Source organism: Cibotium barometz, chromosome 3 (assembly GCF_041138505.1).
Source record: "Cibotium barometz isolate CiBa-2024 chromosome 3, ASM4113850v1, whole genome shotgun sequence".
In the NCBI taxonomy this organism is placed as follows: domain Eukaryota; kingdom Viridiplantae; phylum Streptophyta; class Polypodiopsida; order Cyatheales; family Cibotiaceae; genus Cibotium; species Cibotium barometz.
This window is the reverse complement of record NC_141048.1, coordinates 59,913,409-59,940,420: the sequence shown is the minus strand read 5'-3', so window position 1 is coordinate 59,940,420 and position 27,012 is coordinate 59,913,409. Positions and strand designations below refer to the sequence as shown.

Below are 27,012 nucleotides of genomic sequence, written 5' to 3'. Positions count from 1 at the left end.
AAAAGGCTATACACTATACACTATATTCAAGGAGTGTGAAGCTATACACTGTCAATAAGAGCTATACACTATCAATAAAAGATGTATGCTACATGGTTTTAGGGAGACGAGTTAGGTAATGGTCCTACCACAATAGAGAACAAACACTTCATTTTTGCATGTTTAAGAGTCAATCATTAAAGTCAGGCTTTAGATTGTTAAATAGGTTTAAGAGTCAATCATTAAAGTCAGGCTTTAGATTGTTAAATAGGTTTAAGAGTCAATCATTAAAGTTAGGCTTTAGATTGTTAAATAGGTTTAAGAGTCAATCATTAAAGTTAGGGTTAAGATTGTTAAATAGGTTTCTTTTTGTGGTTCTGTCAAATGCATCCTTCTATTATGTTTGAGACCACGTGATTGATCTAGTTATGTAATATACGAAATATTTTCTCTTGCAAGTGGGGGACTTTAGCCCTTCTTGCAATGTGTTAGACTCCCCTCCCCCCTCTCTCTCTCTCTTTCCTCTTACTGTGCATGTCTCTCAAATTTTGTTTGGGGTTTTTAACTTTGAGAGTTGGTATTATTGAATCACTAAAAGTTCATGCTATTGTTACATGACAACCTACTATGCTAGTGCACTAGTGCTTTGCATTGTTTATGTGTGCGCTACACTTCTATTTGGGCAACAGATTTGCCAATTTCAATTTCTAACGCTTCAAGTATGAAAGTACTTTGCATTGACAAATGGCTACTTGCGAGGAAAACCTTACCCAAGCATAGTAGTAGAGGGAGGAAGATCACATGTGCCATCCACGTTGGCCATGCATGACCATGCGTGTCCCGTTTCTTGTATCCATGGGTAACCAATGACTAGGTAGTGGGAGGTGGAACTTTTCTTGTGTTCAAAGGTTGTTGAACAAGGAAGAATCTTCCCTCCACGTGGCAACCACGATGAGCAGTCACGTGAACGGCTGAGATAACATTAGAACTTTGCAGTGGCCGCTAGAGGGGTCCAGTCGAGCTACCTGGATCATTTCTACTCTGTCTAACATCTCCGGCGCATCTTCACCTTTTGGCGATCACAGTTTGGAATTGTTCCTGCAGCTCTCTGCACAAGCAAAATTTAGGGTTGCTTCATTAGGCTGGGGTAGAGATCCTTAGGGCATCCTTGTCTCTATTCCTTTGCGAGCTTCAAGAATGCCTGCTTTTGCTGCAGGGATTGTGCTCGTATGTGCGGATTTTTACTGTCTTTCGTAGGATGCCTTCTTTCCTAGGGTTTTTCTTGGATCTGAAGCCTTTGAATGCCTCATTCTTAACGCGAGCATTGTCACTACATCACCTGTTATCTGTTTAATCTTCTTTTTGGCATTACCTTCACCCTCTTGCATCTCGATATAGTTGATCTGGCCATTTTAATCCTTTTTTGCATTGTTATGTGATTTCTTCGAGTGCTAGCCAGAATTTTTCTACCAAGTGGTTCATGATACTAGTACTGTTTTTCTAATAGAATGTATGCGAAATTTTGCAGATAACATATGAACCATTGTCATCGAAGATGTGAGGCTACAACATTGCAGAATATCAGGCGTAGTGCATTTTCACTCTTCAGCATTTGAAACAGGGGCTACTCTTGTTACCAAGCAGTGAATGCTATTGTGCCATTCAGTGTAGTTGCATTTTCAACATTACTACTACCAAGCAGTGAAATGCTATTGTGCCATTCAGTGTAGTTTCATTTTCAACATTACAATGAGTGCTTACACGAGTGAACTACAAAACAACGAGGCAAGCGGTGGGGGTCAGAGGTACACATGATCTTTCTTGGCTATGAACTGTTGTCTTATGAGGTATTTATAAAATGAGATCGTCCCACTAAGGAGACATGGCCTGGGTGTGTCTTAGAATCTTATCTTGTATTTGGTGGCTGCTCCACATGTGTCAAATCTTTAAAAGCCTAGCTACGCCTAATGAAACTTTGCCATGATTATTTGTCTCATACTTTGCCATGAAACTTTGATTATGATTATGCCATGTCCCATCGAGAAGAATGGCCAAGTGAGAAAGAGCAAAGTCTGATTGTGCGCGGTTTTGTTGGTGAGTTTGAACACTTGAGTGGAGGTCTTGAGTTTGATTCCCACATGCTTCAACTGTTGGACACCTGGTCCTTTATTAGGCGTTGGCCTCTTGCAGTTCCCAGTGGGTTGAGCTTGGAGAGGAGCAGTATAGTTGACTAATTAGCAGGGTCTCTGCCCAGGAAAAAAAGAAGAGCAAAATCTAATTCCAAACGTGGTGGTGCTGTCTCGGCAAAGTCTAATTGTCCACGGAGTAAAGTAGTCGAACACTTGAGTGGAGGTCTTGAGTTCGATTCCCACTCGCTTCAACTGTTGGACACCTGGTCCTTCATTAGGCGTTGGCCTCTTGCAGCGCCCAGTGGGTTGAGCTTAGGAGCAGTATGGCTGACTAATTAGTAGGATCTCTGCCCAGGAAAAGAAGAAGAGCAAAATCGAATTCCAAATGTGTTTTCTTATGAGGTATCTATAAAATGAGATTTTCCTACTAAGGAGACATGGCCTGGGAGTGTCTTGGAATCTTATCTTGTATTTGGTGGTTGCTCTACATGTCTCAATCTTCAAAGCCTAGATCTGCCTAATGCTGCCTTGACAAACACAATTTACAAAGCTCATTTGTCTCGTAATTTGCCATGTAAATTAATTCTTTTGGAAACTTTGATTATGATTATGCCATGTTGCATCGAGGAAAATGGCCAAGTGAAAAACAGCAAAGTCTAATTGTCTATGGCTTTGTTGTTGAGTTAGTAAAGTATCGAACGCTTGAGTGGAGGTCTTGAGTTTGATTCAACTCTGGACACTGGGTCCTTCATTAGGCCTTGGCCTCCCACAAGGTTGAGCTTGGAGAGGAGCAATATGGTTGACTAATTAGTAGGATCTCTGCCCATGAAAAAAAGAAAGCAAAATCTAATTCCAAATGTGGTGGTGCTTTTTGGGCAACACAAACATTAGTGTTTATTGATGCATCTTTAGTTTTTTCACAATAAAAGGTTGGAGATTTTTTGATTATTTTCTCTTTGTGCCTTTGAATAGTCTTGGGTTTTTAAAACTTTGTGAACTTCTAGATCTTTCACAAAGAAGATGTTTATACTTGTAATTTTGATTAGATGAGTGAACTAGATTAGTTGATTGATGTAGCATGGCAAGTGTGCTATGCTATTGACTTATAGTAGAGAATAATTGGATGTTTCAAGCCGGACTGATTATTTACTTTTATAGAAAGATTTGTGTGTCATGGGTCTTATGGTCATACAAGGAGGCATCAACCTGCTCACAAGGATTAGTAATTGTAACTTTGGTATGCCAAGTCTTGGGAGCTGCTGAAGACCATACAAGGCCTTTCGTAACCTGTAAACCACCCCCTTTGATCCCGGAATCTCAAAGCCTGGAGGTTGCTCAACATACACCTCCTCTTGCAAGTCATCATCTTCCACTCGCATGGCTTTCCTACAAGCCTCTTGGGAACGAGCTTCCTCACCTTGAGTAGGCTCTTTGTCCCAAATGATACGAGACATCAAAGCATAGTTCACTTGTAAAGGCTTCTCTGACTGACGAACACAAGAACTGGAATGTCCCTGCATGCCGCCAACATCTGGCTAGCCATCCACCATTTGGTCTCGACGAAAAGCTTGCCGTAGCGTATCCACATTCAAGTGGTCATGATGAAATTGCCACAAATCACCTAACTGAGAACCAATAAGAGAGAGTGCTGAGAGTTTGTGGATCCCATTCTCCACTCCGTCTTCCCATACAACCTGGCTTGATCCTTTGTCTCGGAGAGCAACAAAACGCTCATCAAACTCCACTTGTACACCTGTCTTGCAAACCTCATGCACGGACAGTAGATGAAAACCAAGGGATGGGACATAAAGAACCTGGTTCCCCCCTCTGCTATCGGGAACGATCTCTAACCTCCTCTCACGATGAATAGGGATAGTGGACTTGTCACCAATAAGGATGTAACTTGCGCGCCTTCGAAGATCCTGTAATAACTCTCGGGAAGGAGTCATGTGCCTGGAAGCACCACTGTCTAGAATCCACTCTTGAGTATCCCCAATGGTGAGTCCAACCGCATCCTTGCTGGAAGAAGATGAAACTCCGGTGTCCATTAAAGTGTACAAAAGCTGGAGTCTTCGCGGTTATTGTTGAGGAATCTGCACCTCTCTCGGTGCTCTGCTGAGGACATTTTCTCCAATAGTGGCCTTTCTCGCCACAATGGTTACAGGTCCGTTGTGCCTTCAAGGCGTCATGATCCAACTCGGGCTCTTGCTCAGAAGACTTCGCTTGTGAAGACTTCCCTTTGCCCTTGTTGCGGTCTTTTGATTGTTGGCCAGTCAAGGCCTCAAAACCTCTGCCTTGTGTAGGGTTCGTAAAACGGTCTTCGTGGTCCAAGACCATAAGCACAAGTTCCTCCCATGTGATGGTGTTGAGCCTCCCACCGGTGATCAAAGAGGAGTAGAAAGCTAAATACTAAGAGGTCAGATGAGACAACAAAGTGATGGCCATGTTCTCTGAAGATATCTCCTTTCCAACCTGAAGAACCTCATGCTAAAGAGCCTGGAGCGTGTTGATGTGCTCCCGCATCGTGGAAGACTTTGCAAGATTCATCACTCGCATTTGCACTTCCAAGGAAATCCGCTTCATGGGTGATACCTTGTTATCTAGAGAAGCCAGGTGCTACCAAATCCCCTTGGCCAGCGTCATGTGTTTGATATGATAAATCAGCTGGGGTGTGCAATTAAGGAAGATGAAAGAACACACATGGGCATTGACACGATTCCATAACTGTGCATGAGCCGCCTGTTCTTTCCTAGTAGAGGGTAAAAGCTCTCCGTCCAACTTTGGTTGTGGAACACCAACCACAATGAAATCAGCCAAGTCATAAAACTCCAAGACAAATTCCATTATTACCTTCCAGATGCCATAGTTGGTCCCGTACAATTGTTGATCCACTGGGAATGTGGGGAGAGTGGGGATCTTCACGTGCTTCTCAGCCATCTCAAGCAAATCTACCATCTCAAGTGTTCACAAGGTCTTGTGAAGGGAGGGTGGGTGGGAAAAAAGAGGCTGCAAACACTATGCAAGGTGGCTGTCCAATGGTGATGGCCGCCTTCTACCTGTTCTCCAAGTCTTGAACAGCCCAAGAAATCTCCAATCAGCATCAAAAAACAGCAAACCCTCAAGCTCCCATTGTCTCCAAGCTTCAAGCCACTTGGAGCTCTGATACCATGTCGGAATGCACAACGGAAAATGAGACAACGGTTGTGAGAAACAAAATGTAGAAGTGTAGAGAGAGATAAGCTCTATAAACTCTGCTATATACACGAAGATCCAATACAAAAAGAGTGTGGGGGGCAAGGGTGGTATTTATACCACCGTACAGTGTTGGTCGGCCAGCCCAAAAACAGCCGCATGGGTGCAAATCATGTCCACGATTGGAAATAGCTAGTCGGCTAGCACCCACAGCAGTCGGCGAGTAGAAGACATCAAGTCAGCCAAGACAGAAGGAGTTGGCTAGCACAAGACAGCCCCCACGACCCAAAAATAGGGAGAAAAAAACATGGAAAAGTGGAGAGAACTCCTGGGCGGGCACGCCCACAATAGAGGCCCTCATTGAGTACTATGGTACAGATAGGAGATGACTGCAAACAAAAACTACCTTACTGCAAAGGTTTTTTAGATAGAGGAGGAGGAGAGAAGTTGGAAGGTGATGAGGAAGATATGGACGAAAAACCAAGAAGACCCCCAAAAAAAAAAAAAAAGAAAGCTGAAATTTGGGCAAAACTACTGTACCGCAGAGATTTCAAGGTATTTTAAAAACGTTTTGAAGTTTCGAGGTTTCTAGGTTTAGAAAGTTAGAAACGCGTTTTTTTTTGTGACTGTTTGGTAGTAGATAAACATTAGGGTTAGGGCATTAGCCAAGCTCAAGAGAGTGCAGAAGAACCCCTGGAAGGACAGCAAGAGCATTGGTCAACCCAAAAGGTAGGACCAAAAACTGATAGTGGCCATAGCGCGTCCAAAACGCAAGATTAGGCACATCCTCAGATTTAATCCTTATTTTATGATAGCCTAACCGTAGATTAACCTTGGTGAAACACTCAACACCCTGAAGACGATCTACTAGGTCATTCATCCTTGATAAAGATATTTGTTCTTGACAGTGAGGTTATTCAAGTCTTTGTAATCTATACAAAAGCGCATGCTACCATCTTTCCTCCAAGACAGAAGAATGGGGACGCTCCAGGAGACTTACTAGACCGAAAAAAACCTTTATTAAGATAATCTTGCAGTTGGTGAGCAATCTCGTCCTCTTGCATTTGGCTAAACCGATAAGATTGTCGGGAGACCGGATTACTACTAGCCAATAGTTCAATCGGATGATCAATGCCCTTCTTGGTTGGCGGATCATCTGGTAACTCACTTGGAAATACATCACGAAACTCTTTTAAAATATTATCCAAAATTTGTTGTTCCTTAGAAACTTCAAGCTGGTTGAAACGATCCATCCACCTAGTGGTGAGTAAGAACTATAATGCTCTAGCCGACATGAGATAGAATTACATTCACAAGCAGATGATCTTAACAAAATTTTAGAATTGAAAAGATCATGAAAACAACAATATGGTTCATAATTTGGGTCAAAACAAGTTTTATATATATATTCTAGCTGAAAGCTTGAGTTGAGTTTACATCACAAAATCCACGGGGGATATCACCCCGGATTATATACAGTTCACTGTCTCATGAATAAACAAGAGCATATGAAACCAGTAATCCAACATCATCGTCTCGCTCTTATAGAAAAACCGGGATATTTCCAAGATCACGTCCACCCTATCAAGGTTCATGATATAGAAGTCCAAAGCCTCCCGGTAGTCCTGAATCTGGACTTCCAACCTAGGCACCGTTTGATCCCATACTTTTACGTCTGTATCCCGAGCAAGGTTAACCACATAATGGTGGTCACTTGCCTCCGTGGGTAGCCGGAGTGTCTGCACCAAACATGAAGAAATAAAATTGTGAGTAGAGCTGTTGTCAAATAGAATCCACACCTGATGGCCACTATCCAGATGATAAATTTCAACAGCAGAGATTAAAGAGTTACCTTAAAGTTCTGTAATGTGTACTGAGTTATTACCCCCCGAAGACTTCTTTGGACAATCCTTGTAGTGATGGTCGGGTTGGTTGCACTCGAAGCACAGGTTATCCTTGTGCGCCTTCACCACCAGTTCCTTGGTATGCGGCGCAGACTTTCTCTTGCCTCTAGAGGGCTTCTTGGGATTGCGTTGCAATGATTGACCCTCCTGGGATGTTGAAACTTTCTGTCTTTAAAGGATTTTGGCTCTTGCGTGAGATATTACTTGCAGGTTCACCACCTCTTTTAAGAGTAAGGGATCATCAAAATTTTTGGCATAGTGGTAGATGTCATTGAGAAAATGAATATGGTTCCAAAGGACCTCATTCTATAATTCGGTGGAAGGCTGAGTAAGTATAACATGTAAATCAACACATGTGGCTCCTCAAGTGCCTTACAACAGATCACTAGGTCTTTAAATTGATGGGAATAGTTGTCCAGCCTCTTCTTTCCCATCTCCAATTTGAACAACTGACGAAAGTTGTCTATCTTGTTTATAGAGACGAATTGTGTCTTAAACACATGCTGAAAATCAACCCACGTTGTTGGCTTCATACGGAGGCCCTTCCACCAAGCGAACGCTTTATGCTGAAGCATAATTTGAATCTGACTAATACGTGGAGCATCAGTGTATTTGTACAGAACGAAAAAAAGCGGTCCACTTCCCAAGCTAGCTATCCAAGTAAAGTTCCTCACACTCCTCCTCTGGAGGTTGCATGAAACCGGCCCTCTGGTAGAAACCAAAGTGCGATAGACTAGGAGTCACCCAAACTAGTTGTAATCCAGCAAATAAAACAAATATATGGGAGCTAGAGTGCTCCAACACAAAAAGAAAAATGACACTTGTTGGCCCCAAAGCTTGGCGCCCCTTTCGGTATTTCTTTATTCAAATTCAATGGAAAAGTTTAAATGAGTGCATCATGGCCATTCATGGCTTGTATGTTTGCATGTCCAATTTGCCAATCCTCTGGACCTCTTAGCATAGAGGTTACACACAGCCTTGTGTCCCAAAAACACCACACTGTTATCTCCTCTAATCTGCCAAGACAGTGCATCCATGAGGCCTTGAATATGCATCTAACTGGCCCATGCACATAGCCACAAACTCAGCCATGAAACAGTCTACAAACTCTTCCAAATCTGTCCAAAACCTTGCCCTGTTTCCACCCTCCAAACTGCCAAACCCTTCCTCTCACAAAGGGCCAGAGAAACAACTCCGAAACAGTCACGAGCCAGTGAAAAGAGAGACTCAACTTGACACTTCCTGTAGTCCCACCTGCTCACAAAGAGAGAGAAACTTAGTCCTTGTGTGGCTTTCCCCTAGAGAAAGAAAGAGAGAGAAAGTACACAGTGGCCGGCTGTCCATGCTCAGCAGCGCACACCTGTGTCTCCTACGGACTGCCGCTTTTCACGAGAAAGAGGCGGCGTGAGAAAAGCTCTGTTCTGTCCTGCCCTCCTGTCTTGCAGCCACCTGCAGTCCAGCACCTATTTCCACGAGAGAGAGAGAGAGAGAGAGAGAGAGAGAGAGAGAGAGAAATGCGTGGGTGAACCTGCTGTCCAGCCCTGCACTCCCTCCTGCAGTCCACTTCTTTGTGTCCAGCCCTGCCTGCGTGATGCACAAAAGAATACCCTGTGCGCCTGTGTGTACTGCAGCGCAGCCCGCCAGCCAGCCTCCTTCCAAAAGCAAGGGAGAGAGAGAGAGAGAGAGATTCAGTCTGCGCCTGTATGTTCTGCAGCGCAGTCCACCAGCCAGCCTCCAAAAAGCAAGCGAGAGAGAGAGAGAGAGAGCGTGCTGGCCCGACTCTCTCCAAAAGAAGCGTAGGCCCCCAAAATAGCCTAGGGGCCACGATGCTCCCAAAAAAAAAGAAATGTTCTTTTATTTTTATAAAGGTTATAAACCTTAGTTCCCTTTTGTCCCCTCCACACATGGGGTTCTCCACACATGGGGTTATTTACATAAGACATTTGCCCCAAGTATGAAACTTAAACATATATCTTGCTCACCGACCACCATGCTCACACTTACGTTGCACAAATTCACAGGGTCATGATATACCCCCCTCCTTGAAAAATGGCAAGCGTCCTCGATTGCATTCTGGTGATACAATAAGACATCCAAAGCGGAACCACACTGATAACGAAGGCTGCCCAATACAGTAAGATATCAACCATGTGATCCAACTAAAAGTGAAAAGTACAATATGGCAAGATTAGCGTCCCAATCTCTCAGAGCCATGTATATGTAGCAACATTCACTGCAAACCAATGGTGTAGTAATAGTCCAAGTTGTATACCACTGTGAACCATACACAGCCACAACATCCAATGTGACTAGTACACATATATCATAGAAGTCCCATAAGCAGATGTACTGTCAGTTGTCAGTACCTTCGGGTGAGACAAAGGCTGCATCAAGCGACCTCTAGATGACATCTGAGCCTGTCTGTATCAAGGGAGCAGCTACCCCCTCTTGAGCATTAGGCAATGCTCTGCTGAACTTGAATGAGCCATAGCAAGAGTCGGCTCCAACTCAAAGGCATCAAGATAAAGATGCAATACGTGAGGTGTCACCCTTCTCCATCCACTTCGCATCCATCGGTGAATAGTTCTTGAACTTCACAAGATAGCGACGGGATTTAACCTCATCAAGTTCCTCAACTTCCGGCTGAGCCTCATTTGATACATCCTCAGGCATATCCCCATGGAAAGGTCTAAGTAGACTCACATGAAATGCATTGTGAATCCTCCAATGATTTGGTAGTTCAAACGATAGGCCACCTCACCGACCTTTTCCAACACCTGAAAAGGTCCATAATCAACTCAGGGAATAAGCGCTCTTTACCCTTCATCTTTTTGAGCCTAGCTTTCTCAAATCGCAAAAGAACCTAGTCACCTAATGCAAACTCTAATGCACGCTTGTGATGGTCTGCTGCCTTCTTTTGCTTTTGTTGAGTTTTTTGGAGTGCCAACTTAACTCTCCTATAACCTTCATCCATGTTCTCCACATACTGGTCAGCTTGAAAGATCTTATCCTTTGTGTGCAAAATGGGTGGTACCTTCTTCCCTCCCTCCTTAATTTCAAAAGGCGCCTTGCCCGTCGAGGTATGGATGGTGTTGTTATAAGCGAATTCCACCAAAGGAAGATACTTTTCCCATTGTTGCTTGTGCTCTGACACATAGCATTTGAGAAGATCTAACACTGTGGAATTAGCCTCTTTCGATTGCCCATTTGTCTGTGGATGAAATGATGATGAAAGCTTGAGAGTTGTATCCATGTTGTCAAACAACCCTCTCCAAAATAAACTCGTCATCCGTGGATCACGGTCACTAATGATAGACGAAGGCATGCTATGATACTTGAAGATGTTCGCCATGAACAACTTCACCATGTGATCAACTTTGATCTTCTTACGCACGGCCTGCTTACTGAACCTGCATATGATGGTCCAAATGCCATCATTCCCTGTTTGTGTCCTTGGAAGATTAAATATAAAATCCATGGCAATGCTCTCCCATGGTCTATCTGGAATAGGTAAAGGCTGAAGTAACCGTGGTGTCTTTTGACGGTCAAACTTCACCTTCTGACATATGATGCATTGCCTAACAAAAGCATCAACATCCCTTCTCAAGGTAGGCCAATAAAAGAAAACCTCAACTGCCTTTACCGTGGCCTCAATGCCCCTATGACCTGCATACGGTGGAGCATGACTTTCAATCATAACCTTGAGGCGTAACTACCTGTTAATACATAGTCTACCATGCATCAACAAAAAGCCATCCCTGACAGTATAATGAGCATGCCGTTGACCCTCAGACATCTGATCATAGATCCTACCAAAATCCTCATCCTGGGCATATTGCTCTTTCATCTCATCAAGCTCATGATGATAAGCAAGTGAAATTGCTGAGACCTGTGGCTTGCGTGACAAAGCATCTGCCACAACATTCTTTTTGCCTTCCACATGTACAATCTGAAAGTGGAACATAGACAAAAAGTTGGCCCATCTCATATGCTTCTCGGAAAGTTTAGTTTGCGTGAGGAAATAACGCAAGGTCTGATGATCTGTCTGCACAGTGAAATCAGCCCCAAGCAAATAGTGTTTCCATGTGTAGAAAGAGCATGAATTACAGCCAACATCTCTTTCTCATAGACCTGTAGATACTTCTTGGCATTCTGTAATATACGACTCTCATAGGCTATCACGTCCTTGCATGAGAACTGTCTTAATGTTGTTCCCACATGTATCACACAGGACAATAAAAGCTTTTCGGAGATCCGGTAGTACCAATACGGTATCCGAAGTAAGCTTTTCTTTAAGCCTTTTAAAGGCTGCAATTTCCCGATCAGCCCATAGAAACGGAGTTCCCTTCTTTGTTAAAGCATGAAGGGGCGAAGCAATCTCAGTAAAATACCGTATGTACCACCTGTAATAGGAACACAATCCCAAAAAGCTGCGTACATCATGCACGGTCTTTAAATCTGGCCAATTGAGAATTGCTTTTACTTTCGAAGGATCCATACGGACTCCATCTTTAGACACGATATGCCCCAAGAAGTGTATTTCTTCCATTGCCATTTATGACCAACCTATGGTTCCGGATTTCTTCAAACACTGTGGCCAAATTCTCCCTATGCTCCTCCTCTGAGCGTGAATGCATAATCATGTCATCAAAGAATGTGCCCACAAACGCTCTATGAGGCCGGAAAATCCTATCCATCATCCTATTAAAGGTGGCGGGAGCATTTGTCAAGCCAAAGGGCATGACCAAAAACTCATATAGCCCAAAGGTGGTCCACCTTGTAAGGGGTCCAATATGTCATCGATCCTTGGAATAGGGAATCGATTCTTGATGGTGTTCTTGTTTAGAGTCTTGTAATCCCCTTTTTCAACAACTCGTGTACCTAGCTCATAATTTCCTTTTGTTGGGTTGCACTAACGTGGTACGGCGGTCTATTTGGTGGGGTACTTCCTGGAATAAGATCAATAGCATGATCTTCTGGCCTTTCCGGAGGAAGTAATGGAGGAAGTTCTCCTGGCAATGACTTGGAAAAGCAATCTTGGTTCTCTCGAAGGAAATCAGTCCTGTCTTTATCTAACATAGACAAATTAGATTGAGATTCATAATCTTTTACATCCTTTACAAAAACCAAGTTCGCGGAAAGATATTTTTTCATTACTGATGAAATGGCCGAAGCCGATACAACAGGAACAGATTCCCCTTTAAGCTTTACATCCAAAATATGCTCTTTTCCTCTATGAGTCAAAGTAATCTTCCTGTTGTACGTATCCACCACCGCATGCACTCCATGACACCATGGCATACCCAACAAAACATCGTACCCATCAAGTGGCATGACATAAAATTCCTTACTGTCCACATAACCTTGCACATGAAGCCTCAGTTTCCCAATAATAGGGGTAACGGGTTCTGCATACCCAGGACAAGCCATATTTGCCTCATACAAAGGCCCTATCTCCTCTGCACAGATCCCCAATCTACCAGCCAAATCTGGTGAGATAAAGTTGGCTTTAGCATCTGTGTCAAAAGAAAATCAAAGCATTCTGATCTCTAACTTTGCTCCATGCCCTGCACAACTGAGTCTCCTCATCACCTAGCTGTTCCCTAACAAGATCAGGAACTAACCCTGTAGAAGGCTTTGCTTTCTTAGACTTGGGCTCCCCTTTAGTGTCAAAGTCCTTGTTGGACTTAGGCTTGGGACAATTGAAAGACATATGTCCCTCTTCGGTATAGAAAAAGCATTTCTTGGCATCCAATAAAGCTCGTTTCTCCTTAGGAGTTCTCTTGGGCATTGGTAACATCTTACGCCGCTTCTATGCAGGCACTGTTGCATCACGCGATGCATGCCCTGACTTCTCAGTTTTCTTGCCAGTGCTTTTACTGCCCTTAAATCCAGTTGAAACTCCAGTGAATAACGCATTTGCCGTCATGGCATTCTCTATCATCTGCGACATATTTGTTACTCCAGTCTTAATGCAATAGTCACACACTTCCTTGGGCAACCCACAACAATACTTCTCAACCTGCTCTGACAGTGGCACTGCACGATAAGAAGTAACTGGGAGTAAAGCTTCCCAAAACTTCTTGTTGTAATCCTCAAGATTCTCACATTTCGATGCATCCAACTTATGCCATGCTGTCATCACATCCACCTCAAATGTAGATGTGAGCCACACGGAAGAGAACACGTATTTAAATTGTACCTAAGTAGATGGTGCTATGCTTTGCAAAAGAAGAGTGGACCACCACTGCAATGCATTGCCCTTGAGAAAAGTTGCAGCCTACCACCACTGCAATGCATTGCCCTTGAGAAAAGTTGCAGCCTTTCTCACTTTTGAGGATTCTGTGTAATTTCCACCAGAAAAAGCAGCATCAAACTGCTGTAAAAAGGTAAGAGCCTTGAGCCTGACTTTGGCCCCACTGAATGTGTCAAATTTCACCGCAGCTCCTCCTTCCTTATAATCCTTCGCCTTACCCATAGGCGTTAGATTATTGTAAGGAAGTGGCCTCACAAGATTGCTAGCCCCTGCATTCATGCCCATAGTAGGGTCAACATTGCCAGTTCCCACACCTTGCATACCATGCAATCTTGCAGATCCTCCCATGTTTCCAAACATACCACTATGCATACCGGGCTGCATGCCCCCATACATGTTTCCTTGCATTCCGGGCTGCATGTCCCCATACACATTGCCTTGCATTCCGGGTTGCATACCACCATACATGTTGCCTTGCATACTAGGCTAAAAATTAGCCCCAAAATTCCTTTGCATTCCCATGCCTCCTTGAGGGTAACCCCCAGTCATAGATTGGAACATGGAACCACCGCCAAAATAGCCTAGATGCATAGATTGCTGCGGAATAGGTGGCTGTCCGAAAAAGGAACTCTGTGGGTTTGCACCGTAGGTGTTCTGCATGTTAGAAATCTGTCCAAAAGCAAGATCCTGTGGGAAGGCACCGCTATTGCCCTGAGGTGGGTTCCTATTAGGCACCTTCTTCTTCTTCTTCTTCTTAGGCTCAGAAGAGGCCCTCATAAATTCAGCAAACTTCTCACTTTGTGTGAGTTGCATAAGCACATCCACTGCCCCTGCCAAACGGGCTTTGAACTGGGCATCATCTTCCTCTTTAATTGGCATATCTTCTGGCTGTGTTACATCCTCATAACGTGCTGTTCTCCTACAAGTACATCCTCAGACTCAATTCTCTCAGGAGAGTGGTCACCTGCTCTTCCTCATCATTATAATCATAGTCTGACATCTTGCTGAAATTTTCAGCAACGACTTTCCTCGAGACAACCATGAGCTCACCCCCTTAAGAAAGTTGGTAATGGTCCCGGCAACAGAACCTTGAAACCGGCCCTGTGGTAGAAAGCAAAGTGCGGTAGACTAGCAGTCACCCAAACCAGTTGTAATCTAGCAAATAAAACAAATATGTGGGAGCTAGAGTGCTCCAACACGAAAAGAAGAACGACACCTGTTGGCCCCAAAGCTTGGTGCCCCTTTCGGTATTTCTTTATTCAAATTCAATGGAAAAGTTTAAATGAGTACATCATGGCCATTCATGGCTTGTATGTTTGCATGTCCAATCTGCCAATCCTCTGGACCTCTTAGCATAGAGGTTACACATAGCTTTGTGTCCCAAAAACACCACACTGTTATCTCCTCTAATCTGCCAAGACAGTGCATCCATGAGGCCTTGAATATGCATCTAACTGGCCCATGCACATAGCCACAAACTCAGCCATGAAACAGTCCACAAACTCTTCCAAATCAGTCCAAAAACTTGCCCTGTTTCCACCCTCCAAACTGCCAAACCCTTCCTCTCACAAAGGGCCAGAGAAACAACTCCGAAACAGTCACGAGCTAGTGAAAAGAGAGACTCAACTTGACACTTCCTGCAGTCCCACCTGGATTAACTTACAGTCCTTGTGTCGCTTTCCCCTAGAGAAAGAAAGCGAGAGAAAGTACACAGTGGCTGGCTGTCCCTGCTCAGCAGCGCGCCTCTGTGTCTCCTACAGTGCCGCTTTTCACAAGAAAGAGGAGGCGTGAGAAAAGCTCTGTTCTGTCCTGCCCTCCTGTCTTGCAGCCGCCTGCAGTCCAGCACCTATTTCCACGAGAGAGAGAGAGAGAGAGAGAGAGAGAGAGAGAGAGAGAGAGAGAGAGAGAGAAACGCGTGGGCGAACCTGCTGTCCAGCCCTGCACTCCCTCCTGCAGTCCACTTCTTTGTGTCCAGCCCTACCTGCATGATGCACAAAAGAATACCCTGTGCGCCTGTGTGTAATGCAGCGCAGCCTGCCAGCCAGCCTCCTTGGAAAAGCAAGAGAGAGAGAGAGAGAGATTCAGTCTGCGCCTCTGTTCTGCAGCGCAGCCCACCAGCCAGCCTCCAAAAAGCAAGCGAGAGAGAGAGAGAGAGAGAGAGAAAGCGTGCTGGCCCGACTCTCTCCAAAAGAAGCGTAGGCCCCCAAAATAGCCTAGGGGCCACCATGCTCCATAAAAAAGAAATGTTCTTTTATTTTTATAAAGGTTATAAACCTTAGTTCCCTTTTGTCCCCTCCACACATGGGGTTCTCCACACATGGGGTTATTTACATAAGACATTTGCCCCAAGTATGAAACTTAAACATATATCTTGCTTACCGACCACCATGCTCACACTTATGTTGCACAAATTCATAGGGTCATGACATTGCACATAGCCCACATGTTGAGAATACGGAGCAGCAAATTGAGAAAAAGCTTGAAGAAATCCACACTTAGCGGTATTTTCAGTAAAGGCTGTTCCACATTTGGAGGGAATACCTGTGGTATATTGGGTTGAACCATGTCACCACCTTGCACATGAGCAGCAGGTACAATAGCTACTCCAGGTTGAGTCTCTGCGGGAGAGGTCGGTGAGGTTCCATGTACCAGCACAGAAAAGATTGAGGTGTCCATATAATCAGCCATGAATCAATTCAGAAAATTAAGCACCTGTAGAGAGTGTATGAGCAATAGATGGTGGGATGAGTACTTATGACAGGTGAGAGTTGATGAGGGAAGGGATGCACAAGTAGGAAGCACCAAAATATGCAGTTCAGAGTGTCAAAAAGCATTATCCCTGCTCAACTTCAGAGATTACAATGCATAGAGTGGCCACCCACTCCCAAAAAAGCATACTTGGTTCTAAAGAGGCATCTCCAATAAACACTCCTCAAAAAGGGGGGAATGTTCCCCCACGTTCCAAAATATTTCCCCTGGTAATAGGCCCAAGACCCTAAAAAAAAGGAGCAAAAAGTAAAAAAAAAGGCATTTTCCTCTATTTTTCCACTTAACTATGCACACATAACATAACTTTATAAAGTTTTAGCCTATCCTATGTTAAATTCATAATTTAAAATGACATTTTTCAGATTTCCATTAGTTTTGTTTGTTGATGTGGCATTTCCCCGTTCTCGTTCTCATTTCGGGGGTTCAAGGGGCCAAAATGTTCCCCCGTTCCCGTTTCCTAGTAACTATGGTCTCAAGGCCTCAAGATCAAGCGTGAGGAGCTCTCTCTCTCTCTCTCTCTCTCTCTCTCTCTCTCTCTCTAATGGACTCATAAAGTTAGTTATATAGGCCTTCTATAAACTAGGAGCCACATGTCTCATCTTCCTCCCGAGGAGCAAAGACAGTATCAGTCAGATAACAAATGGTGGCGCGCTCGCTGAAGCTCCCGCCTCCCCTGCTTGTAGTTCTGCATCGCGCCTGTCGCCCCCCCTCCCTGCTCGCCCTCCCGCCTGCCCATCGCTCCTTCCCCCCCTCCGCCTTCATTGCCCGCCGCCGGGTTTTTTTAGCCCCCCCCCCACCTGCTTCCGCTGTTGCGCTTCCTCTCCTCGCGCCTCCCCCTTGTCTTCGTGCCCCCCCTCCACTCTGCTGTGCCTCATCCTCCCCCTGCCGCCTGCTCGCTTCCTCCCCTTCCCTCTTGCGCGCAGCCCCCACCTTCCCCTTTTTTGGGGTTTTTTTTTCCTTTTTTCTCATTCGCCTTCTCCTTCTAGCTTCCGCCCCCCCTTGGGGTTTTGTTTTTCTTTTTCGCTCCGTATCCCGCCTCTCTATGTGCAGTTCGGTTCCAGCAGGTTCCCGCCTTCGCCTCGCCTTCGCCGCAGCTTCAGACTCTGATGGAGGCTCCTCCCGCCCTGCCTCAGAGGGACTCATCCGCAGCCCCCTCGCCCGCCCCCGAGGTCACCCCCATCAGGCTTTCTCTTTCGCCGGAAGAGGAAGCGAGCCTCACCGCAGAGGTGGAACGCCTCCAGGCTCATTCCACCATCTGCCGTATAGTCGGCACTCGCCCCAGCAGAGGGGAGATCAGGGATCTTCTTCAGGCCCGCCTTCTTGCAGATGTGGGCAAGATCCTGGATGTACAGCTTCTGGGCCGGGGACATTATCAGATCGAGTTCGAGGCCGCCCAGAGCGTTGCCAAGGTCCTTGCCATGAGTCCCCTTGACATCAGGGGTGCTCGGGCTTTTTTCAGACCTTGGCAGCATGGATTTGACCCAACAGCGGCGGCGGAGCAGGGAGAGCGCCTCTTCCATGTTACAGTTTGTTTCCCTGGTCTCCGCCGGGAGTATCTTCCGCTCCTCTCCAGGCTCGGAGCATTGGTGGGCTCGGTACTAGAGACGGGCCCCTCAGCAGCTTCAGTGGTGGCCAGAGCAGCGGGGCTACCTTCGGTCAGAGTGTTGGTGTCTGACATCTCCTCCCTTCCTAAGGTCATTCAGCTACCTAGGATAGGGGGGGGGTGGATAGATCAGAGAGTGGAGTTCTCGGGGCTCCCGAACCAGTGCTTCATTTGCAGGCAGGTCGGTCATCTGGCCAAGGCCTGCCCTCGCAGGAGACCTCGACCCTCACCACAGCAGCAGGCTACTGATGGCCCGCCCACAGATTCAGCTCGGCAGGCTGCCTCCGGGACACCTGCTCAGGCCACAGAGACCTCGGAGTGGCAGCCTGGACAGGGGCGCCGCCGAGGGAGACAGCCACAGCAGCACGCCCAGAGACCGCTGCAGCAGCAGCCACAGTCTCAGCCTCACTGGGTTCCCGTGAGGAACAGCTTTGCTTCCCTACAGGAGGAGACCCATGCAGCGACTGAGGACCATGAGATGCCAGCTCCCCCTCCTTCACCCCCCCACCCTCGTCCCCTCCCTCCGCCTTGCTTCCACCATCGCCTCCTCCCGCCCCCGCTCCGGCTTCGGCAGCGGCTCCCTCTCCACCTCCCTCGCCTCCCCCTCCTCCCCCTCCGCCCGCCTCACCTTCCCGGGAGGCCCTGGCAGTTTCCTGGCGCTCACCTGCAGTCCGGAGAGCGCTGAGCACTGACCTCGCTCGAGCATCACAGAGGAGACCTATGCCGATTAGGGCCTCACGGATTTCATCTATCCGCAGTCGGCTGAGTCGCCTTGGCATTAGACAGCGCTCGGAGGCTTTTGATTATACCTTCACACGGCTTTTTGGAGCAGAGGGCCCCCATGAGCCAGCACCCATTCGCGTTCATGTAGTGATACCTCCGGCCCGCGGGGGAGGAGGCACTAGACTCAGCGGTGGCCTTCTCGTTCCCTCTTTGTGGACCTTGTGACCGGGAGTGGACTCTAGAGCTCGCTCTCAGCACTTTGAAGACTCAGGCAGTTGAGTTTTCGCATCACATGAGCGATCTGGAGGTGACAGATGTGATCGGCCGACTTTGGGAGTTGGCTCATTTTTTCTTGGATCGCGGGAGTGTGGATACCTCAGGGATTCGGCATTTGGTCGTGCGCATAGTGGCAGACTTGGCACGCGACCCTGGATATGTGAGTATACACGAGGTTGCTCTGTCAGAGCAGGAGGCAGTTGCCATGGGCCACAGCCACTGGCGCCTGATCCGGGATTCTTGCAGTACACCGGGTGGGAAGATTCGCAGCCGTTCGGATGGGGACTACTCTCCATCCAAGCCGCTTGCGAAGGCCCGCCGTACGGCTGAGACAGCATCCACCTCAGCAGGGCATCCATGAGGATCGTCTCATGGAATGTATAGGGCCTTGGCGGAGCACACTTTATACGCTATCGAGGCTGCTTGAGGCAGGAGCTTCAGAGATGCCTGGTTGGTGGCAGCATTGACATTTTGATGATGCAGGAGCACCACTTGGGTGAGAGCAGGATCCGGAGATATGGTTCGGTGATGCCTGGTAGATGGGACGCTTTTTGGTCTGCAGGGTTTGGTCCTTTGGGTGGACAGGGAGGAGTATGCATGGTTATTGCAGATGTATGGCGGCAGGCCATTGTGGATCGAGGGATCATTGTGCCTGGTAGAGCACAGTATGTCATTCTGAGGATGCATGATGAGCTATTGGGTGTGCTCAACATCTATGCGCCCAATCATGCTAGTGCCAGAGCAGAGTTCTAGACTCAGGTTACAGATGCATTGCCAGAGGCCGCACATTGGTGTGTTGGGGGAGACTTCAACATGCTTGAGGACCCGGCAGATAGGGTGGGAGGCAGTCATGTTACAGTGCACGGCACGGAGCTTGCAGCTTGGGACCGGTTTTGCATGTCACTGAGGATCACTGATGCATGGCAGCATGGGGCTTTCTCCCGGTCTCAGGACAGTCTTAGTTTCTCTCGGTCAGATCGCCAGCAGGGAGGGACTAATCTATCACGGATTGATCGCTTTTATGTGGGCGACTGGTTAGGGGAGCGAGGGGGCTCCGTCGGCATTCTCGCTGGCACCTCATTTTCAGATCATGCGCCAGTTATTTTGGCATTGGAGGAGGGGACCCGGGAGCCCAGCTTGCAGTTGAGGATCCCAGAGAGGGTACTTACAGATCCCAGTCTCGTTGAGGACATTGAGAGGATCTGGCATGATAGTCAGTGCTCTGACCAGGATGCAGCGGGCCAGTGTGCCCAGGGACTCATTGATCTTAGCTCTTTTCTACACGCTGCAGCTTTGACACGACTGGGAGAGATTCGCGAGCGGGAGCAACGACTGAGACGCAGCCTTGCTTCGCTACAGTGCCTTCAGGAGCAGCAGCCTGCATGTGAGTGGGTGGCGTCCCAGCTGAGCCAGGCACGCCAGGAGGTTAGAGAGGTAGAGGAGCAGAGACATGAGTTTTGCTATCGTCGTCAGGCCTCTCAGTGGACGCAGCTTGGTGATAGAGTGATTGGAGAGTTTTTTGAGATCACTGGACCCCGTCATGCGCGAGCAGGAGTCCGCCAGCTTGGTAGACCGGATGGATCGGTAGCTACTGAGCTCGGGGAGATCAGAGCCATTGCTACTGCATTTTATAGAGACCTGCTTTCAGCGGAGTCAGCTACTGAGGATCGAGATGTTTGCAGACTGACTGTGTGGGCCCATGTGCAGAGGAGGGTCACAGACCATATGCGTACAGTTCTAGGTGCGCCTCTGTCAGAGATTGAGCTTGCCGAGGCCTTGAGGGTCCTGCCGCGACATAGTTGCCCAGGGGAGGACGGACTGACGCCGGCCTTTTTTATGCGCTATTGGGACCTTTTGGGGCCAGGCCTCCGCAGGGGCTTTCAGCATGTTTTGGACACTGGGGTGATGCCACAGAGCTTTCAGAGGGCTTGATCTATCTTATCCCCAAGGGGGAGGGAGTATCAGATGACATTCGGCATTGGAGGCCTATTACGATCCTCAATACTGTCTACAAGGTCTTGGCAAAGGCCTTGAGTTTGAGGATCCAGCCCTTCCTGGGGGAGTTGATTCATGCTACTCAGACAGGATTTGTCAAGGAGCATCTTTACTTTCTGGGAGGCGACGGCCCGAGCTAGATTTCTTGGCGAGGACTTGGTCGTGATGCTTCTCGATTTTGAGAAGGCATACGATAGAGTTGATTGGGGTTTCTTAGAGGGCACTATGCTTCGCCTGGGCTTTGAGCCAGGATGGATCAGAGGGGTGGCAGCTCTGTATTCCACAGCTCGCAGCCAGGTGCTGATTGCAGGAGGACGGGGGCCGAGTTTTGAGCTGACCAGATCAGTCCGTCTCAGGGGTGTCCTCTCGCCCCTTTCCTTTTTCTCTTCTTTGCGGAGGCTATGAGTATGTATTTGACGACAGAAGAGGTTGGTTTGAGAGGACTGCAGCTCCCAGTCCGGGGGGAGGATCTGCTTGATGCTGAGTTTGCAGACGACACGGGCTTATTTTTGCATGGCCATGAGGCCAATCTTATTCGGGCTGAGCAGTCGCTCCAGGTTTTTAGTGCAGCTTCGGGAGCACTGATCAATTGGCGCAAGACAGTGGCCTTTTGGATCAGTAGTGCTCCCACTTCGGCATGGAGCCCGGACCCCGGTTTTAGATGGATTCCTCCAGGCACAGCAGTGCGGTATTTGGGATGCCAGATTGGCCTAGATTTGTCACCTGAGCAGCAGATTGCCCCGCTTCTTCTGAGCATTCGGAAGAAGCTATTGTATTGGAGTACAGCTCGACTATCCTTGGCTGGGAGGGTGGTGGTGGCAAATTAGGTGCTATTAGCGACCATGTGGTACATTACGTCTTGCTGGATTTTCTCGAGCTCTTGCATCAGCCAGGTACAGAGGCTGATCAGGAACTTTCTGTGGTCCGGGAGGGACGGTCAGCCAGCTCGGGCGAAGGTTGCATGGGCAGTTATTACACTTCCGCTGGCTCAGGGCGGTTTGGGTATTATAGATCCAGTCGATCAGAGTAGAGCCTTATTGGGGAAGCTTATTGTTCGGGGGTTGCTTCCAGGCGGTGGAAAGAGCTCCTCTTGCAGCGACTACAGGCTCGGGCGCCCCCAGCAGGGGGTACTTGGGCACCAGAGATTCGCTGGATCTTCATAGAGATGAGGAGGACAGGCCTCAGTAGAGGATGGGAGGACAGATTTGCTTTGAGCATCCTGAGAGCTTGGGAGCTGCTGAGACCGGGGCTCTCTCAGCGGCCTCCTTCTTGTGTTGAGGAGCGGGCCAGACAGCCGCTCATCTGGAGCCCAGCGGTTCGCACGGAGCAGGGTCATATGCTGGGTTCTCGGCCTCGTCTAGCCTGGGGACCTTTAGCGGCAGGCCCAGCTCGTAGTTTTGGAGACTGGCAGGCATTCTGCAGTCTACCAGAGGAGATCCAGGTGGAGAGGCTGAGTCACTTCAGAGGGGGGTTGATTATGAGGGATGATATACAGGAGGCACTCACAGAGGAGTGGTTCACGCCTCTCGAGCCAGTGGCCCCACGGTGGATGGGAGCCTTTACACAGTTGGAGATCCTGATTGCTGTCAGAGCTAGCACTGAGGATGGAAGATGCCTCTACTATGAGATTCAGGATGAGGGCAGACTCCAGAGAGTGGAGGTGGAGTCGCCTTTGGTTGCAGAGTGCACCTTTCAGAGGATTCGGGTAGTGGCCGCCGCTTCTCGGAAGTGGCATATTGACCCCGACCCTGCTGATGTGCTCCCGGATTGGCGCATATGGGCATATGCAGCGCGCCCCTTGGCCCGGCTACAGTGGGACCCCGGGGAGTACGAGTGGCATGATCCTTATGCATCCCTTGAGGCCACAGAGATCACCTTTTTCCAGTATACTGTTCGGTTGGGGCGGCATATTTTGACGGCGAGGAGGACGGTTTCTCCAGCAGCAGCGGGGCATTGGCGACTACAGGGACTCTCACAGGAGTTCCTGGAGGATTTCTGGGCTCGGCTCTGGGCTAGTCGGCAGGCCCGCAGGATCTCGGCTTTTCAGTGGCTGGTCGCCCACAGGGGCTCACCAGTTGGCACTTGGCTTGTTTACAGCGGTCTTCCGGCGGCCTGCGTCCGATGCGGCCACCCTATGGAGACACAGAGACATTGCCTTTGGGACTACCCTCAGGCACAGCAGATTTGGCTGCGGATGCTGCGTATTCTGGCCCCCCTCTCTCCAGAGGGTATGTTTACGTGGGGTGCCGCTGCTTGGTCGACTTCGTCAGGGCCTGCTATGGGCTATGAGATGGAGCAGGGCAGTCAGGCCATCAGATTTATTAGGGGCCAGCCTCGCCTGGTTCCGGCACCGGATTTCTTGTCCGCCAGCTGGACACAGGAGAGGGATTTACGATGGGAGCTCCTCGGCAGCCTCACCATCTGGTTCACCTGGAGGGCCCGGTGTTTCACGGCCTTTGAGGGGAGATTGGAGCCACCAGCAGAGACTGTACGGGGGATTTGGCAGGAGTTGATCCACACCTTGCGAGGACAGTACGACCGCATCCGGGGAGACTCGGATGAGGCGATCTTACGGCGCCAGGCCTTTCACACCACTTGGCGCTGTGGCCCTTTCTACACCCTACACACGGGATCCCCCCGCTGGCACTACAGGCCACCTGTTTGGCTTCCCCCCCCCCCCCCCTATTGTATGATTTAGCCGCTCAGTTCTTTGTACTGATGCTTGTATTTTGCAGCACCTAGGGAGAGTCTCCCGGGCTGCCATGATGTATTCGCTGCTCTATCTCTCTTAGGAGCAGGAGAGATCTTTTGTAGCCCTACGGGCGTTTTTATATAACTAATGAAAGGATCTTCTCTCGGAAAAAAAAAAAAGGAGCCACATGTCTACTTACCCCCACTCAAGATGCCTTGCCCATAGGCTATGGTTAACCTAACCTGAAGGTCTTAACCCTGGGTAGCCTTGGGATGTAAGAGGGGATCCTACAGTTGGTATCAAAGCGAACCTAAACACGGAAAGTGGAAAAAACAAGTTTTGCATGTCTCACGTATGGCGAGAATCCTATGTATTTTTCTTGTGGAGATTGCTAGGGTTTTGATCTTGGTTGAAAAGTTATGGTGCTTTTTTCAGTTTTCTGTCACGCATGTTTGAACCGTGTGGTTTTAAGTTAGGAAAGAGAGTGAAGGTGTATGCAGAAATTATGTGTTCCATGGTCATTTCTTTTGTTGCATGTGGGAACGTGAGCGCAACATGCCAAAGGATCAACTATTACGCCTCAAGGCTAATCAAGGTTAAGACCTTCAAGTTAGCTTAACCATAGCCTAGAGTTTAGGCATCTTAAGTGGGGGTTAGTAGCTTTTATGAGATATGTGGTATATTTGGCTCCCGGTTTATAGGAGGCCTATACAAGTGACTTTATGAATTAGTTTGAGGGAGATCTCCTCAGACGACCTGGACTCGAGGCCTTGAGACTACTCCCTGCTTACATCCGATGGGTGTGTATTGATGGTATGGGATGCCAGGGACTTTGCATGTGGAGCCATGTCTCGGATGCTACCATCCCCCTGTGCTCGGGGGTGAGCTTGAATGGCTCTATGGTTGGGTGGTGAGCTAGATGTGTGAGTCGCTGTGTTTTCCTTTTTGTTTATGCTTAATTGCAGGGTCTGCTAGCTTGGGGGCTTGACATTGCCAGACCTGCTGGAAGTAAGTGGGAAACACTCGGAAGGAGAGGAGAAAGTCCATCCTGTGGATTTTCTGGGTTCTAATCTGTAGGTTGCTTTTAGTCTTCCAAGGCCCGGGGGTATGGGACACTTAGGGTGGAGGACGAAGCAGAGTCAGAGGTGAACGGGGAAGATGCTATGGTTAGGTATGCTCATACGGTTCTTGAAACTGTTGCATAACCATGGAAAAAGCAAGTGCTTTTTGTCGTGTTTGTGTATGTTTACCTGTTCCTTGTGACAGTTCTTGTACGCATGTGTTTGAGGGAGAAGGCCTTGGTCGTTTTTATGCACATGAGGTTTTGAGATTGTCGGCTGTAGTATACAGAGGGCTGGTCGAGTTCAGAAGAAGGCTGAATCCTGTGCGCTTACGGTTGTGTGTGGGAGTTTATGCTTTTTGGGACTCTACTGCATGCTTTTATTGTATATGGCTATGAGCAGCATTACCTTGGATGAGCAGATGACTGAGAGAAAGTGGGGGGGGGGGTGGGGGGCGGGCATGTACGTATGAGGGGCTGAATGTGGCTGCAGGCATGGGTGCTTACACACCATCCAGGAAAAGCAAGTGTTTAAGGTATTTTGAGCGTTGAAAAAAGCGCTTGTTTACTTGGCTTTTCTCCAAATTTGGGGATAAAAAGTGCTAGTTTCTTGAGTGTGTGTAGGCGCATGCTTTTTGGAAGAAACTTGCTTTTTCTGGAGCCTGCTCTTCCCCTTCATAAGCTAAGCGAATCCCTACTACACCCTCTACATCAGCTTTCTACTCTTAATCACTGAAATTTGTGCATCCTCTACTTCATGGCGGAACAACAAACAACTTCAAAGGTGCATGTGGATACTTTTGGTGGCCAGCCCACAACGGTGTCATCTGTTTATGATCTCGTGGAGGCTCGTGGAGGGATACCACCATGCAATCTATAGAGGTACCTCTTGGCACTCAAGTACACATGACTTTGATGCCTTAGCCGTATCACCAATATATGGGCTATGTGCAGCCTCCTTTGCCATCTGGACAGCCATCACCCACTCCTTAACCTCTTGTATCTCCTTTTGTAGATCTCTATATTCCAGTGTGCTTGATTTACAGAGACAATTGGCAGAGTTACGCTCCTAGGCTTCCCAAGTCGTAGTTAGTAATCCTCCTCGTCTGTAGGTTTCCTTCCATTTGGAACTTGAAAGAGTGTGAGGAATTTTACTTGGGAAGTGGTCTGCGTACTTTGATCTGTACAAGTACATTGATGCTCAATGTATTAGTGAGATTCAAATATGCTCCAACAAAAAGCATTTTCTTAGTAGAAGAAGCCTCGTTGGAAGCCAACAACTTGGGCTGATTTTCAACATGTGTTTAAGACAAAGTTTGTCTCTATTAACAAGATAGTCAACTTTCCATGGCTATTTAAAGTGGAGATGGGAAAGAAGAGCTTCGACAACTACTCCTAGGAATTTAAAGACTTGGTGAATGATTGTAAGGTCCTTGAGGAGCCACATGTGTTGGTTTATATGTTTACTTGTTCAGCCTTCCGCTAGATTATGAGAATGAGGTTCTTCGTAACCATATTCACTACACTAGACGACATCTACAGATGTGCCAAAAATTTTGATGATACCCTTGTAGTCAAAAGGAGTGGTGACCCTACTAGAGATTCCTCATGCAAGAGCCAAAATCCTCTAAAGATAGGAAGCGAGGGCATGTTCTCAACGCAATCCCAAGAAGCGCTCTAGAGGTAGTGTCGCTTACAGAGAAATAGGTGGCAAATGCGCAGAAGGACAACCTATGCTTAGAGTGCAACTAGCTCGGCCATCACTACAAGGATTATTCAAAGAAAAAGTCTTCAAGGGGTAAGGCCTCGGTGCACATTACGGAACTACAAGGAAACTCGTTATCTCTTCTGTTGAAATTCATCATCTGGATAGTAGTAGTTGCTAGGGTGTTAGATTAGTGAGTCAACCTTTGGTTAGCAGCTCTACTCACAATTTTATTTCTTCACGTCTGGTGCACACTCCGGCTACCACGGTGGCAAATGATCACCGTTATGTGGTCAATCTTGCCAGGTGTAGAGACATGGAAGTGTGGGATCAAGCGGTCCCTAGGCTGGAGGTCCAGATTCAAGACTATCGGGAGGCTTTGGAATTCCACATCATGAACCTTGATAGGGTGGACGTGATCTGGGAAATGTCATGGTTTTTTAAAAGAGCGAGACGATGATGTTACATTATCAATCTCACAGGCTCTCATTTGTTCATGATGGTGAATTATGTATAATCTGGAATAATGTACCCCTGTGGATTTCGTAATGTAAACTTGACTCCGGCTTCGACAGAGGATATATATATGAAACTCTTTTTGATCCAAATTTTGAGCCATTTTGTTGTTTTCATGATGTTTTTCAATTTTGAATTTTTGTTAAGATCATCTGCTTGTGAATGTACTTCAATATCAAGTAGTGAAGTTTCTAAAGAATAACAAATTTTGGA

At 47.5% G+C, this 27,012-nt stretch overlaps 1 protein-coding gene across 3 annotated transcripts in view; it reads left to right on the top strand.

The window, feature by feature from the left end:
• Positions 1–990: 990 nt before the first annotated feature.
• Positions 991–27,012, top strand: part of LOC147640335 (putative protein phosphatase 2C 59) — a 95,643-nt gene continuing 69,621 nt past the window's right edge. For 2 of the 3 annotated variants that reach the window (XM_086779362.1, XM_086779355.1), the window contains exons 1-2: positions 1,012–1,206; positions 1,508–1,784. In XM_086779362.1, the coding sequence (XP_086635488.1) occupies positions 1,729–1,784 (56 nt within the window). In that variant the 5' untranslated portion in view covers positions 1,012–1,206; positions 1,508–1,728. Of the gene's footprint in view, positions 1,207–1,507; positions 1,785–27,012 lie in introns of all 3 variants that reach the window. The other variant, XM_086779369.1, reaches the window with a different exon arrangement.